At 40.3% G+C, this 16,942-nt stretch overlaps 2 protein-coding genes across 2 annotated transcripts; both read left to right on the forward strand.

Annotated features, from left to right (window-relative positions):
• Nucleotides 1–6: 6 nt before the first annotated feature.
• On the forward strand, nt 7–10,921 carry atp6v1c2 (ATPase H+ transporting V1 subunit C2). The gene is made up of 14 exons (XM_034675275.1): nt 7–41; nt 3,042–3,221; nt 3,458–3,657; nt 4,140–4,207; nt 4,674–4,759; nt 5,546–5,640; nt 6,869–6,960; nt 7,036–7,131; nt 7,218–7,286; nt 7,694–7,786; nt 7,880–7,967; nt 8,727–8,824; nt 8,910–9,039; nt 10,327–10,921. The coding sequence occupies exons 3-14, from the start codon at nt 3,529–3,531 to the stop codon at nt 10,414–10,416; spliced, it is 1,134 nt and encodes a 377-aa protein (XP_034531166.1). The 5' UTR covers nt 7–41; nt 3,042–3,221; nt 3,458–3,528; the 3' UTR covers nt 10,417–10,921.
• Nucleotides 10,922–12,454: 1,533 nt separating this feature from the next.
• kcnf1b (potassium voltage-gated channel, subfamily F, member 1b) lies at nt 12,455–14,260 on the forward strand. Its single transcript, XM_034675273.1, has one exon. It carries the CDS (start codon nt 12,502–12,504, stop codon nt 13,822–13,824), a length of 1,323 nt encoding a protein of 440 aa, XP_034531164.1. The 5' UTR covers nt 12,455–12,501; the 3' UTR covers nt 13,825–14,260.
• Nucleotides 14,261–16,942: the final 2,682 nt, after the last annotated feature.

Below are 16,942 nucleotides of genomic sequence, written 5' to 3' on the forward strand. Positions count from 1 at the left end.
AGAAACAACAAAGTCCAAAGACAGTTCCACCTTTCTTAAAAGTAACAAATCGTTTAAAAAAAATAAGAAAAGTTTAAAAACACTTAACCCTCTGTAAGCCTTAGCCCATTTTTGGTCATTCACAATATTCGCCTGTTGTGTTTTGGTGTTTTTTTCTAAGCTTGGGGCATGATATTAAAGACAGTGGAGTTATTTGGGTCAATTTACAAAATTTTTACATGTATGATTTGGTAAGTGTAATGTCCTCCAGTGTACTCATTTTACCAACGTTCGTGCTCTTAAGCCAGAAATGGCAGCCATTGAAACCCATTCAAACCACGTTTTTTGATCCTGGAATTACTACATCAGAAAAAAAGGTTCTGAGTTACTCATTGTTGTGAACCAAACCACAGGGACCTAAAATTTTGATTTTTACCATAGAACACCAGATTGCGCCATTTTCTTAGTTTTCATCCCTTTGCCAAATTCATGCTACTCTCCCTTTGTCCACTAGGGGCACAAATCCTGCTCTAGAGTACCAAAGGGCAAATGGGTTCAGACTTTTTTGAGTTCACTGCATACCTTGAGATGTCTGGAAGTGGTGTATGTGTGTGTTTAGTGAAATTATTTTGTGTGTGTGGGAATATCTGTAGCCAAAATTGGAGTAATGAATTCCTTATGGGAAAAATGCCCTGATTAAATCCCCACCTAAAAGCATAAAACACTCAAAGTTTGAATGCCATTATTCTGCAGGAAAAAATCATATTTTTTTTCAAAACAGCTTTGACATTGTAGGTTTGCCTTCAAAATCTATGATGTTCAGGGTTTTCAGCTGAATGAACCACTTTTCATGTTTCCACTGTGGGCCAAACTTCATGTAGGTTTTGATTATCATTTTTTTGGCTCTTTTTGGGAATTTTTGCTATAGTTTTACATTTTGGAGCCTTCCATGCAATTTTGAAATTAGATTCAACCAAGGAAGGTCTCTGTGTGTTGATATTGATCCTCAAGATTGATGTATGTATATGTGGATGGTGACAGTAATGTGTGTGTGTGTGTAGGGGGGATCAAATTATAGCCAAAAACCTATAGAGAAAGCTCATTTGCTTTTCATGGGTTTTTTCATAACAAAGGATCAGTCACAGACTGGCATATGAAGGGTTAAACTTTTGAAAATAAAATTTGTTTCAATTGATAGTGATGAATGACTTCCATTGAAAGATTTTTTTTCAAAATTTGAAAAAATATATTATTGTATGGCATATTTATAACAGTTTAGACTGCCCACTTTTGGTCAATTTGAGGCCAAAATTGTGACTTTTTGATAAAAAACATGACTTTGCAAAAAAAATAATGCAGTCATTTAATTAGTGTTGTTGTGAGTCATCAACATATGTTAAAATGTGTTGACCCCAAATTTTTTTTTCCAGTTTTCATTGTATTATACAGGAGATAATAATTTAGTGTTTTTTCATCCCCTAAATTCCCCTCTCTGGCACTGTAACACGTGGTAACTAAAGGGTTAATTATAATATTAGTGAATGTTTAGTATGTATCATTAACACTGAAGTTAATTTAAAGATTAAAAAAAAAATTGGAACGATCCATCAATATATGACATATTTATATCAGTTTAAAGCAATGCCCATTTTTGATCGCCTTAAGACCTTCAACGTAACTTTTTTAAACATAGGACATTACATGAAAAATAATGCAGTGATAAAAAAAGTGTTGTTGTAAGTCATCAACATATGTCAAAATGTGTTGACTCAAAAAAAGAATTCCAGTTTTCATTATATTATGCAGGAGCTGATCCATTTTTGGTGTTTTTTTCTTCCCCTAAATTCCTCTCTCTGGCTCTTAAACACGTCGTAACTAAAGGGTTAATTATAATATTAGTGAACATTCAGTATGTCACATTAATACTGAAGTTAATTAAAAGATTTATAAAAAAATTGGAATGATCCATCAATATATGACATATTTATATCAGTTTAAAGCAATGCTCATTTTTGATCGCCTTAAGACCTTCAACGTAACTTTTTCCTAGGGCTTACAGAGGGTTAATATTCACCTGATGTACTCCTATGAAGTTTAATTTGATGCTTTACACTTTGATATCCAACCAACGCCACAAGCTTTCGTCAAATTGACCCAATTAGCTAGCTAACAGTAAAATAACTACGCTGCGTTATGCTAATGTTAATTGTATTATGTTTCTTTTGTCGTTTTAAGCTTTAAATTAATTTTAAATTAATAAATGTTGGAACAAATGACACACAGGAGTTTAAGTAATTTTTTAAGGTCACCAAAGCTATAAGAAAACACAAGAAATTGGGGTAAAAGCGACCAAAACAATGGTAAATTGAATAATAATAATAATAATAATAATAATAATAATAATAATAATAATAATAATAATAATAATGATAATAATAATAATAATAATAATAATAATGTTTAATCAAATAGCACTTTTTAAAACAGAGTTACAAAGTGCTTAACAAATAGGAAAGAAACTCAAAGACAATGAAAGATAAATGTGAGGAAGACTGACTAAAAGTTTAAGAGGAAAAATAATAATAATACTAATGATAAAAAAAGAAAATAATAATAAAATAAACTGTAGGGAAATGACAGCAAAAAGAAATGACGGATAGAAATATAAAAAGGTTAAGACCGCAAAGTGATAAAACAATGCTGTAAGACTGAAAACAGAGAAAGGTAAAGGAATAAAACAATTAAAAGATCAGAAATATAAAATCTAAAATAATAAAAAATAATAAAAGCCTGTGTTTTATTGAGGCCACAGGCTTAAGTTTCTATTGTTCCCTTGTGTTAATGCATTTGTGTTTTATTGTAAATACAAACATTACATTTCTTTTAAAAAACAACTGTAAAAAGTATAAAATCATAACTTGTACTCATCTATCTATCTATCTATCTATCTATCTATCTATCTATCTATCTATCTATCTATCTATCTATCTATCTATCTATCTATCTATCTATCTATCTATCTATCAAACTTGTTTGTATCTAACATGTGATTTCCTGTCTAGAGTGTGTAATTTAGTGATCGAACTGGTTATACTTGCTAAAATCACCTGGAGTGATGTAAGAGTTGCCTGTGATCCTAGAGGACAAAGAGCTGTCAGTTAGTCTCAGGTGGAGCTGCTGCTCGGAGTCTCCCAACTCTCACAGCAGGACTGAAACAGGACTGTCATGAGGATAACGTGAAGGTAAGGTAAACCCTGCTCTCTCTGTAAACCTCTTAGTTCTTTATATTTTATTTTATATAGCCAGAACTGAAAGGATACTTTCATGTGATATCAGGACACTAACGTTTTTGGAAACAAAATGGATTAATGAGAAGGTGGAAAATGTTTATCTTGGCTGAAATGTGAAAATGACAATGTCAGCATAACATAAAGATTGATAATTAAGTTGATGTATGTTTGTTTTCTTTGGGTGACAGTGTGTTTGGTGCCAAAGCTGGCTCTCTTTGGGAGGATTTTGACTGGGTGTCTCTATGAAGCACTGGGAGTCATGACAGATTTGTGGTTAATATCTGTCCCTTTGGACAAGACCAGTTTAACCAGCGTAGACAAACTGAAGCGCCAAATAGCCAAAACCAACCTCACCTCCTGCTGTAGATTCTCCATCCCTGAACTAAAGGTAAGATTATGCACCACCTGTCTGTACTCCTTGAGGAATCAAAAGTAGAGTAAATATTCACATTAGAACCAGACAAGTAAGCGTTTCATCTATTCAAACAATGAAGACATTTCTTTTTAGTACTTTGAAGTCTGTGCTAGTTCTGTGTTTGTACAGTAAAGTGCAGCTGAGGAGCCTGATGGTGTTTGGTGTCCTTCTCTGGTGAAGGTGCACAGGCTCAGGTTGCTCTCCACAGTTTGAGGCAAAATTTCCATCTGACCCATTTCACTCAACGTGATCCATACTCACCTGCTCACATTTAACAGCAGCTTTTTTTCCATTCTTCAGAATTCTAAATAGTATAACCCCTTCGAATGGGATATTAAAAGGTTCTGTGTTCATGCCAGTCCATGCAGAAGTGTTGCTTGTGTGTTCTGAGCTCTCTGTGATGTAAAATCGATGATACAGTAACACTAACTGTGCTGTCTGTGCTGTGACCTCAGGTGGGAATACTGGACAGTCTGCTCAGCGTGTCAGATGATCTATCCAAGCTTGACACACTGACTGAGAGGTAAAAAAAAAACAGGCAGAAGATGATGAACCAAAGTGGAAATGTTGCTCATGCTCTGCTGAAACTTTTGTCTCATTGGTTAGTTTGTATTTGTAGCTCAACATGCATCGTTGTCCTTAAATAAGACTCTGAGTGTGTGTGCTGCCTGCGCCATGATTAATTAATGGTACAGGGCCACTGACGGTTTGTTTTCACTCCTGATTTTAAATTCATCGTTGGTATATTTGAGCTGGAGAGCTGTAAGTGGGGACCTGATAGACTCCTCTGAACCTCTCTTCAGCTGAAGGCGTTCGCCTGGACGGATAAATCTCTTGTTCCACATTAATAGTTCATTGTAGGCTTCAGTGTCAGCATTGCATTTGGTAGAAGAGATATCCAAAAAAAAAACATTAAGGAGAAATGTTTAAAATGTTTAACATTTATCATTTAACAAAAGTGTTCATGCTTTTTTTTGTTGTTCGGTCAGTGTGATTAAAAAAACGCATCAGTGTATGAGGGAGGTGATGGAGCAGTCGGATGATAAAGTGCTGGAAAACGCCTTGGCCAATGGAGGTGAGTCACATTCTCACACACACTCACACACATACACACACACTCACACACATACATGCTGAGGGTGTTAATTACAGCGTATAGAAACTCATTCGGTAAGTGCACACAAGCCCTAGGCCACATTGACAATGCAAAATGATGCAGTACTGAAAGCGAGCTCTATACGCATGTGTACATACAAACATCCTCTTCCTCCACACACACACTTAGATATGACAGTTAACCCTTCATTTGTTTTAGCCTCCAAGGAAAGATCAACACAGACTATGCTAACCACGTTCTCTAATACCTTTCCATCAGACCATGGCATGACTCAGAGAGCCGTCTTGTCGCCCCTGAAAGCTTACCTCAAGTCTCTGAGGGGTATAATATCTGCTGAAAGTTTGCTCTTTGAGCTGGAGTGCAATGCTGTGTGTCTCTTTACATACTTCTTTACATAAGTGTGCATTTTCCGTCTGGCATGTTTTTGCGAGGGCTGTAATTTGGCCATGTGCAATATCCTTATTTTGAAGATGAAGGTAAGAGGTTTGAAAGAACAGACTTAAAATAAGGTTCAGATGTGTTGCATAAAGCATTTCCTGGATTTCAGAATTTTTCTAACAATCAGGAATCAAACAGCAATCACATGTCATGTCAAAATAAAAACAATGGGATCTTGTGCGCTCCTTTTTGCCCCAGTGTTTTAATTTTTGACATTTCTATTCTTCTACATTGTGGGTTGTTTTTGCCATCGGTGCATTTTTTGCTCTCTTACAAATTTCTGTCCGTGCCGCTTTTGTGTTTTAGTGGATCTGATGAGCTATGTGACCAAGTTTCAGTGGGACAAAGCCAAGTATCCCACCGCTCTGCCTCTGTCCACCCTGGCAGACATCATCAACAAGGTACAGACATTTCAATAAACCATCAATACATTTTAACCCTTAAAGACCTAGACCATTTTTGGGGGCGCCAGACTCTCCTGAATTTATTTTGAATATGCTGAATGAGAAAAATGTGGTATCAATGGAAATCTGAGAATGTCTGCTGTAACTGAGTTTTTAAAGCTTTTTGATAGGATAAGGGGTTCAAAATGTATCAAACATTTAAGAACAAGTAGCCGCGCAAGAAAATATAAACTTGCTAAAACGTGCTGCAATCACCAACAAGATAGTACAACACTGCTGATTCAATAATACAACCAAATGATGCAATGCTTCACCATGCTGACAGCACAACCAGATACATGTGCTTAGATTGACACTGCATCTTTGCACACATGCAAACAGAAAGTTCATCACATGAACTGTAAAGAAAGAAACATCCCAGGTATTACACAGAGCCCCTGAAGTTTAAGGAAAAGTGTTTATCTTTATTTTGTTTGCACAGACAGTAAGTGATGTAGGGGAGTGGTTGTGTACATTGTTTAATGCCATGTGTGTTGATCACTTCTAGCTCCAGCAGGCCGTCTATTCTCAGAACAACAGAAGCATTAAGGCTCTCCCTGCAACCTTTGCAGCGGTGACACGACAAAGAAAATACCTGGACATTTAAAGCAATCATTGAGCTGACTGTGGGATGTTGCTACACCACAGAGATTAATGCTATAGCTATGATCTAGTGGGCCGCGTAACTCCACAGTAAATCCATATCATGTTTGATGTTACATACGGAGGCTCTCTCAGGTGCACAAGCTTTTTCACTGAGACAAACTGACTTTATTTAACACATTTCATCAGAGTTTATTAAAAATCAATACAACAATGGGCGCACTCTTCAAGTCTGCCAGCAGAGGGGTGTTATGTCACACTAAATACCTGCTTAAAAATACATTATGAGCTGTATTCAAACAATCAATAAAGGGAATTACTGGAAAAAATAGCATTAGTAAGAAATGATGGCAAAAGATGTGAAGGTGAATCATTCACTGCTGCATTCACTTGATGTAATGTGGATTTAGGGGCTCCAGAGGTTTTTTTCCAATTTCAATTTATTTATGTTTTCCTCTTTTATTTCAATATATCCTGGTGTCAGCATGTCATGAGCTTAGATACAGAAAAAACACAGTTTTTAGATTATTAAATGTTTTGAGTTTCAAGGTTTTCACATCTTATGATGGTTGCATGTCTGCAGGAAGTTTCCCAGATGGAGACAGAATTGAAGTCCCGAGCTGTGGCGTACAACAGTGTGAAAATGAGCCTACAGAGCTTTGAGCACAAAATAAAGTGAGTTACAGTTGAAGTACGTTTACATGTTTGTGTTTGTTATAAGATTAAGAGCTGGAGTGTCTGTCTTCGCAGCGGGAGTTTACACACTTGCAGTCTGAGTGACATAGTGAGGAGAGAAGACCTGGTGGTGTCCGAGTATCTCACAACTCTTCTGGTCCTGGTCAGCAGGTCGGTTCCACCTTCACACTCAGTTATTTTAACTTCACTACATTGTGTTTGTGATCACACTTACCTGTGGGTGTCTCTCCTGACAGAGGGAGCTACCTGCAGTGGGAGAGGACTTATGAATCTTTGTCGCAGTTTGTGGTTCCTCGCTCCAGCAGGTGAGCTCTCTTTATGCACTCTGGGCTGTAAGTCAAGACACTCCACCTGATCCAGGTGCTAGTGCACCTTGAATCCTGTTCCCAGCATCTAAAGGTCAGGCTCTGTGACAAGAGGTGTTTCATTACCTGCAGAAAGTAAGAGTACATGCAGCCTGGCTCAGCAGCAGTGAGGGAAATGTATTCAGTTGAATATTTGAAAGCTTTTTGTTGCCATGCCAAAAGTAGAGTACGCATGAGCAAGAGAGTACAAAGAAGGTGCTTTTAGGGCTGCCAGATGAAACAGACAAGAACTTTAAAGTCCTGTAAAACCAAATGTTCCAAGCACGACTCTAAAAAGGTTTATGGTGTGATGCCAACCTTCTAAAAACTCTCTAACTGCATGTGGTGATTTTTTATGTCTTCGTCAGGAAGCTGTACGAGGACGGAGAGGGAGGCATTTTCTCCGTCACACTCTTCAAACGAGCCGTGTGTGAATTCAAAGCCAAAGCCCAGGAGAGCAAGTAAGCAGGACAGAGTGACAGCACATTCTCCATCACGTCACGGCTGTGTTCTCTGTGTCAATGTGACCAAAGTGTAGCCTCTGATCCACACAGGTTCAGCGTGCGCGAGTACAGCTTTGATTTAGAGGAGAAGAAGCAGCAGGAGATGAAGAAGCTCTGCGTTCACAAGAGGGAACAATACGTGAGTCAGACCTCTTGTCAGTGTCACTTTACTGTAAAGTCAAGAGTTCATGGGGTAAATATGAAGAAATAAGAAGGATAAAATGATGAAGTGAGGACTTTATGCCAAAAATGTAATGTGATGTTTCACCTGGAGGAGTCAGCTTCAAATTCGACCCAAACATAAGGCGTTTTTCCACCGCAGGAACTTTACCCCGGAACTAGGGACTTTACCCCTGTGCTACGTGCGTTTTGACCGGAGGAACCAGGGTCTAAATTTAGTTCAGGGGTAGATAATCTCCCCCTTGAAAGCCCCTGCTTGGGGGGGGGGGGGGGGGGGGGGGGGGGGGGGGGGTAGTACTTTTCAGAGGTCCTGGGACTTTCGGTTGAACGTTACAGTGTTTGTGGAGTTTACACAGTTGTTGAAACACAGAGGGAGTTCCTGGGAATGCATACTAGTTTAGGTTTTTTATTAAGATTTAAAATATTATTTAATATGATTTTTTTTCCTCAATACGTCACTGACCTGACTTGCACAATCTGCCCGCGGTTGAAACACAGACAACGATGGGGGCACAGGGGGAAAGTAGTTCTGGGGGCCAAAAGACCCTGGAACTCTTGGTCGATATGCACCTATCCACCCACTCTGTTGTCTGTCCTGGCTCTCAGTAAAGGCATAAAACCCCTAAAACTAATCTATATAGAAAGACTTGATTGCTGAGTCTTGTTTGTGTCTTCATGTTGAAGTATATCATAAATCCTCACATCTCCTCCACTGCAGGGAATCTTTGTGCGATGGCTGAAGGTGAACTTCAGCGAGGTGTTTGTTGCCTGGATTCACCTCAAAGCTTTGAGGGTTTTTGTGGAATCAGTCCTCAGGTCAGTCACACAAACATCAGTTATTTTCTCTCATTAATAAAACAAACTGTTGTAGTTCAGTACTCATGAAGATGTCTCCTGACAGGTACGGGCTGCCTCTGAACTATCAGGCTCTTCTGCTGCAGACAGACAGGAAGCGGTCAAAAAAACTGAGGGATGAGCTCTCTGAACTGTTCATGCATCTGGACCCGACGGCCACTGCTGACAAGACGGAGGTATTATTTATATATATGTCACAGTTCATCTCTGGTGTGTTTTGGTCTCTTTCATGCCTTCAAATGCAGAGACATTAGACAGAGGTGGTCTGACAGTGGTTTGCCAGATCAGATCAAACCAGATCAAATAATATCTGTTCATTGTTACAAGAAGATTAATGCATGTTTTTCGCTAATTTCAGTACATTTGGATCAGATCTGTGGAGTAAATATCTTCATGCTATCTGCTCTGTGACTCTAGTGTTTAAAATAATAATAATAACATTAATAACTTTATTTATATAGCACCTTTAAAAACACCTAAATTAAACAGAATGAAATGGTGTGACATAAGACCAATACATCATTGTTTAAGATTTTTTTTAAGGGTAAATAAATAAAATAAATAAATAAATAAAAGCATTAAAAGGACACTAAAATAGGTTTTCAGAATGAGAAAATTATAAGTGAAAATGATAAATTAGGAAAATTAAAGTAATAAATAAAAAGAAAATAAAAATAGATTAAAACAATAAATAATAAAATAAATAAAATACAATTTAAAACAATTAGTTAGTTGGATAAAAGCTATAAATAAAAATAAAATAGAAGTAAAAGCCGTTAGAAGGATGAAGTCATATAAAAACAAGTCTGTAACAATGTGTTTTAAGAAGAGATTTAAAAGATGTCACTGATCCTGTACGCCTTATCTCCTCAGGGAGGTTGTTCCAAAGTCTAGGAGCTCCGATAGAGAAAGCTCGATCCCCCTTGGACTAGAGCCTCGACTTTGGAATCACCAAAAATGCCCCACCTGAGGATCTGTGGCCGCGAGACGACTCATAATTTGTTGTGTAGCATTTCTGCGATGTAGTTTGGGGCGAGACCCAGGCGAGTTTTAAAAGTGGAGTCAGTAAAATCTTCAAATCTAAAACATACAGGAATCCAGAGGAGAGAAGAGAGGACAGAAGGGATGTGATGTCGTCTGTTAAAACCATACAAGCCAAGCTACTGCGTTCTGGACCAGTCTGAGGCGAAAGAGTGATTTATTGGTTTGTTTATATCTAAAAACATCCAATAAAACAAACAAAGCAACCAATCAAGGCAGTGGTAAACTGACAGGAACACCTTCATGTTCTGCAAAGTAAAAATGACTGCTTTGCTTCTGGTTTGAGGAGTTGCATAGAAGAAAACACACAACTGTATGTAAATAGATTTATGTGAATGGTGATCAGGCAGTGTGGCAATGCAAAGATCGTTCCCACTGTTCACACCGCTGTTTGTGTTTTTCTGTCTCCTTCTGCCCAACAGCTGAGCTTTGACATCCCAGGACTGTGTCAGCAGGAGTACTCCTCCGTCATCTGCTTCAATATCAACACCAACCTGCTGGAGATCAGCTAGCAGTCAGCAAAAAGGAGGACACCGGCAGTAACCGAACAAAGAGGGCCCTGTCACCGACGCTGCTGTGAACAGCTCCAACTGTGAACAGAGACCCTCTTCTCTAAATACAGCACAGCAAATGAAGAATAAATCCACGGACGATGTTTTCAACTTTTCTTGAGCGCTGGAAACAATGGTGGAGCTTCCCTGGGACAGCTGTGTAAATAACCTGCGGCCTGGATGAGTTTTGGTGTTCTTTACCAAAATAAGAGCAGCACATGGACGACACTGTTGAGACGTGCTGCTCATGAAACCGTGGAGCCGTGTACGAACCGTCCTGTAAATGTGTATGTTAGTGTACAGCTATTTAAAGTTCATCCTGGAATCATGAAGCAGATTTCATTTTATTGTGACACTGTTTATATGTATTTTGTCCTTCCACTCATATTAGATCACACTGTATTTAATGTAAAGCCTCCATTAGACGGGCACTCAGACCCAGTACCTAATAAAACTACTGACTCCATGATGTTAATGTCCTTGTTTACACCGCAGCAGCTTTCCCAAAGGAGGAAAAACATGGATGGATGGCTGTGATTGTCTAATAAAGTAGTCCCTGAATCTACAATATAAACCTGAGGTACCTTAGGTGCACAGAGAACACCTTATAATCTTAAGGAAACAAGAACTTGTTAGTGTGGGCTGGTGGTTGTGTACTTTCTCTTCCTTAGTTCTGATTAACTTGGAATACAGACTCAGTTGATTAACGGGTGCAGTTCAGTATATGATCAGCAGAGAGCGCACTCCCTCTGATCTGTGCAGAGTCCACTCATGGCATTTAATCCAACCATCATATCTGATACTTGATGAATCAATGAGTTTGATGTTGACATAGTTCTTAAAGATTACAGAAGTAAGCCATAGAGTGACTATACAGACTACTTATTCCTCCAAGTAATTAGTCTTAATTAAATAGTTACAGATTATTTTGAAATGCAGAACAGAGCCAGAACTCGGAGAGGAAATTTGATCAACTCTGTGTTATAGAGGCAGTGATGATTAATTGTGCAATTTAAACAATCGACTGATCAACAAAACAGCTATTGAATTCCTAGAGAGAGAGAGAGAGAGAGAGAGAGAGAGAGAGAGAGAGAGAGAGAGAGAGAGAGAGAGAGAGAGAGAGAGAAAAAAGAGAGAGAGACAGACAGACAGAGAGAGAGAAAGAACAAAGAGAGAGAGAGACAGACAGACAGAGAGAGGGAATGAGAAAGAGAGAGATAGGGGAAGAGGGAGAGAGAGAGAAGAGAGGGAGAGAGAGAAAGAAATAGAGAGAGAGAAAGAGAGAGCGAAAGAGAGAAAGATAGAGAGAGAAATAGAGAGGGGGAGAGAGAGAGAGAGCGAAAGAGAGAGAGCGAGAGAGAACAAATAAAGAGAGACAGACAGAGAGAGAGAAAGAACAAAGAGAGAGAGAGAGAGAGAGAGACAGACAGACAGACAGAGAGAGAGAGGGAATGAGAAAGAGAGAGAGAGAGAGAGAGAGGGAGAGAGAGAAAGATAGAGAGAGAAAGAGAGAAAGATAGAGAGAGAAAGGGGAAGAGAGAGAGAGAAATAGAGAGAGAGAGAGAGAGAGAGAGAGAGAGAGAGAGAGAGAGAGAGAGAGAGAGACAGAGAGAAATATAAATAGAGAGAGACAGAGAGGGGAGAGAGAGAGAGCGAAAGAGAGAGAGCGAAAGAGAGAGAGCGAGAGAGAGGGAATGAGAAAGAGAGAGATAGGGGAAGAGAGGGAGAGAGAGAGAAGAGAGGGAGAGAGAGAGAGAAGAGAAAGAGAGAGAGAGAAAGAAATAGAGAGAGAGAAAGAGAGAGCGAAAGAGAGAAAAGAAAGATAGAGAGAGAAAGGGGAAGAGAGAGAGAGAAATAGAGAGAGAGAGAGAGAGAGAGAGAGAGAGAAGCTGGCTGCTCAAGCAGTTCCATTCACTCCAGTATCACAGTCCTGAGATGACACCTTTACGCACCAATCATGGACACACACACTGCTCGTTAGCGCGTTAAAAGTGTCGATTTTACGCAACAGGATAAATCATTCTTTCAATCAAAGAACTTTTAAACATGTGGACAATTCCGAAGCCAAACTATACCACTGGTTTGTGCAGAGAGGGGGAGATTGCTGTGAACGTCGGGGGAGTCCGTGTGGTGCTCTTCGGGGATGTTTTGAACCACTACCCGGAGAGCAGACTGGCAGAGTTGTTGAACTGCCCAACTCAGAATCACGATGCCATCTCATCGCTCTGTGATGACTTTGACCCGGGGAAGAAAGAGTTTTATTTCGACAGAGATCCAGATGCTTTCAAGTGCATCATCGACGTTTACTACTTTGGTGAAATCCACATCAAACGCGGGATTTGTCCGATTTGTTTCATCAAGGAGATGGAGTTCTGGAAGATAGACCCAAGTGTTTTAGACGAGTGCTGCAAAAGTTACTTAAGTGAGAAAGAGGAGGAGCTGAGGGAGATTGCAAACAAAGTGAAAGTTATTCTGGAGGATCTAGAGGTGGAACAGTGCTTCACGCGCGCCCAGCGATGCCAGAGGTTCCTGTGGAGGCTGATGGAGAAGCCGGGGTCCTCACCACCGGCGCGCTTCATCGCCATCGCATCCTTCCTCTCCGTCCTGATCTCGGCGGTTGTGATGTGCGTGGGGACCATCCCAGAGCTGCAGGTGACAGACGAGGAGGGGAAACAGGTGGAGCACCCGGTCCTGGAAGGGATTGAGACCGCGTGCATGTCCTGGTTCACAGCGGAGTACCTGCTGCGTCTCGCCTCCTCTCCAAACAAGCTGCACTTCGCTCTCTCCATCATGAACATCATAGACTTTATGGCTATTATTCCTTTCTACGTGGTCCTCTCCCTCACATATCTCGGCACCTCATCCATGATGGAGCTGGCTAACGTGCAGCAGGCAGTGCAGGCGCTCCGCATCATGCGTATCGCGCGTATTTTCAAGCTGGCGCGCCACTCCTCTGGGCTGCAGACTCTCACCTACGCGCTGAAGAGGAGCCTGAAAGAGCTGGGGCTGCTCCTCATGTACATGGGTGTTGGCATCTTTGTGTTCTCAGCGCTGGCTTACACCATGGAGCAAAGCCACCCAGAGACCCTCTTCAGGAGCATCCCGCAGTCCTTCTGGTGGGCCATCATTACCATGACCACGGTGGGCTACGGCGACATCTACCCCAAAACCACGCTCGGGAAGTGCAACGCGGCCGTCAGCTTTCTGTGTGGGGTGATAGCCATCGCCCTGCCTATCCACCCCATCATTAACAACTTTGTGGTTTTCTACAATAAACAGAAAGTGTTGGAAACAGCGGCGAAGCATGAAGTGGAGCTGATGGAGCTGAAGTCTGGAGGGGACAACGAGCGCAGGAGAAGCAGGAGTTAGGAACAAGATTTTGACTCACCGACAGTTTGAACAAAAGGACCTTGACATGTTGTAAAAATGTAATGCACCAATGATACTTAAATCAGAGAGTCCAGGCTTTGAAATTAAGACTCTTTTTAAAGGACCTGCAGACACGTTTGGACAGCTCCGTGCTGAAACCTGTACAGGTTATTTTGATTGTGCTTCATGCTGCTTATTCCATACTTCAGCTATTTCATCATCTCTATGTATTGTTATTAAACAGGCTATCATCACAGCATTAAAAGATGTGCATGAAAAAACTTGAATAAAAAAAATGAAAATAAATTCAGGTTATATGGAAGAAAAGTCATGTTATTATGAGGTTATATTTGGTTTCAAATTGATCAGATGGGCAGATACGTCTGGACTTGTGTGAGAATAAGCTTCAATAAATCTGACAAATGACACCTGGAAATGAGTCATGAGTCAAGTCTGCATAAAATGATTTGTCTAAAAGGGTTGTAGAAGAATAATTTGCACAAAGACAGCTTTCTAAATGACCTGCATGGTGTTGCTGACAGTAGATTTATTCCAGGGGAAATACAATGGATGGTTCATTTGCTCGTTGCTTTGTATGAGGTACCTATCTATAAAAGGTGTGCTGTAGAGAGAAATCTCCCTGTCTGGAGAAGTTATCCAGAGGAGTTAAGCTGTGTGATATCCACACCTCGACCCTTGTATGCTAATAAAGTAAATACACAATGTGTACATGTCTGCGTTCACACTCACTTTAAAGAAGCTTTCTTTTAGCACCACACGTCTGTCTCGTTTTGACTTCAAACCAGTCGGTGCTGCAGATGCAGACATGTTGGTTTACGGTGCTTGTTGTCCCTCCATCCATGTGTCTGGACATAAACACACAATCTGATTAGCAAATAGATGTAATGGTGACTTCAGTGTGACATCCTAATGTCCACAAATTACTCTAAACTATTCTGAAAGAAAGTCTTCAACTTTTGCAGTCAAATGAGATGAAGATTCTAGGAGTCAAAATGAAAGACTGCGTCTCCACCATCCGTTTCTCTTCAGCTGAAAATCTCAGCGACATCTGAAGAGATTTTTCTTTCTTTGTTCCATTTAGTTTTGATTTTTATATGTGTATTCACTTGCAAATAAAATCAATAGAGGGTCCCCTTAAATGTGATCTCCTGACCCTCACATGCTCTGCAGAGATGCATGCAGGAAGGAGAGAGAGAGAGAGAGAGAGAGAGAGAGAGAGAGAGAGAGAGAGAGAGACACAGAGAGACAGAGGGAAAGAGAGATAAAGATAGAGGGAAAGAGAGATAAAGACAGAGAGAGAGAGGTGTCCTCTTGTATCATCTTCCTCCTGTAAATGAAGTTCAGTCCCTCCTGCCTCTTGATGGTGGATTAAACTGCACCTTGACTGGCTGCAAGTAATTCTAGTGAATGGAGGCCAGGTGACATTTTAAGCTTAAGCAATCTTTCCTGCAAAAATCCTAATAGTGAATGTTTGGCTCGCTCATGTCGGGACACAAAAAACAATTAAAAACAATAAGATCAGAAATTGAAACTCAGACTTGTCTTGGTGGTATTAGTGTTGTCAGCTTAAATTCCAAGTATTTGGAGGATAGAAACTAAGAGCTGATCTTCCAAACTCTGAGCAAATGAAGGGAGCCTGTAGGGTGAGCTCATTTGTTGTACTTCTGTCTACTGAGACACGTAGAAAGGAATGTTTTATCCATGCATAGAAGACATCAAAGTGCTGGTACCTGTGAAAGTTTTACTGAATGTGTAATAACCTTTTCTATGTTGGTCCAGAGGAAACTACCAAAAGGGTAACACAATAAGTTAGAGCAGTGGTTCCCAAAGTGGGGGTCGCAAGATGCCTTACAAAATTCAATAAAAACTTAGAATGATCTAAAATTGCATCTTTTATCCTTTTGTTGTAAAAACAGACAAAATTTGTAGCTGAAGGAAGTTATCCTGCTATAGCCTTCTTTAAATTACAAAGATATCTGTAGGTTTTAGGATTGGCCGACTAGTTCTGTGAGCAACATTTAACCACATCAGGACAGTGGGGGTCTCCAGTCTGGCACTTTGATTTTGGGGGTCACAGAATAAAAAGTTTGGGAACCCCTGAGTTAGAGGACCTGAAGGTAAGTACAAAAAAAGGGGAGCCAAAGCTTTCAAAGTATCAAGAGTTACAGAAATCTGTTTGCATTAAAGAATGCATGTTCTAAAAAAAAGTAAATCACACATAGAAAAAAGCTACTGAAATGGAAGCAAGACGTGAAGTAAAAGTACTCATGACCTGACATTTAAAGGTAAAAACAATGCGGTCCTCTCCTCGACTGAGACCACAGAACAAGAGACAAATACGTTTTTGACTTAAAATGGCAGATATAACTTTTACGCCTCCTCACTGAAGCTTCAAACTGCTGATAAAAGTCTGGCAACAACCAAAAGGCATCATGTGAAAGGCCTCTGCAGGGTTCAGTCAAAGTTTTATTGAGTGTCTGAAACCATCTTGTGGAGAAATGACGCAGGGATGAAAGACAGATTCATAAAAACTACATTCAGCCCACCAAGACAGAACTGGATTCACGGTGAGGCTGAAGGCAGAGTATGCAGTACCCCCCTGTCATCCTGTGAGATCTGTGTCTGTGTGTGTGTGTGTGTGTGTCGGTGTCAGGGGTTGGTATATCAGTCTGTCTGTGTCTTCATTTATATCTTGCGGTATAAATTTCTCTGTTTATTCACGCTCGAGCTCGGCATGTGACGCGATCTGAGGAAGCAGCCTGTGAGAAACAGCCGTCCTCAGCGGGGGGAAGCTTCAAAGTACGACTTTACACACCCACACACTCGACACTCAAATGCTTTAACCCCCCCACCCTGCCCCCACCTGCTGTCCCCCTCTGTCTCCTCTCACTCCTCCGTCCTGCCTCCACCTCCTCATCCTCCTCCTCAGATGAAGGTCTGTCAGCTCCTCATGCTGAGCGAGCAGCGAGCAGACACTCTGACATGCAGAGTTCTGAGTTTGTGAAGTGTTCGAAACTTTGCACTTTAAATTTAAAAAGAAAGCTTACTGCAGTCTAAAAAATTAGTAAATGATCGCTCATCAATATTGAAGGATGAA

Source organism: Notolabrus celidotus, chromosome 22 (genome assembly GCF_009762535.1).
Source record: "Notolabrus celidotus isolate fNotCel1 chromosome 22, fNotCel1.pri, whole genome shotgun sequence".
Lineage (NCBI taxonomy): Eukaryota > Metazoa > Chordata > Actinopteri > Labriformes > Labridae > Notolabrus > Notolabrus celidotus.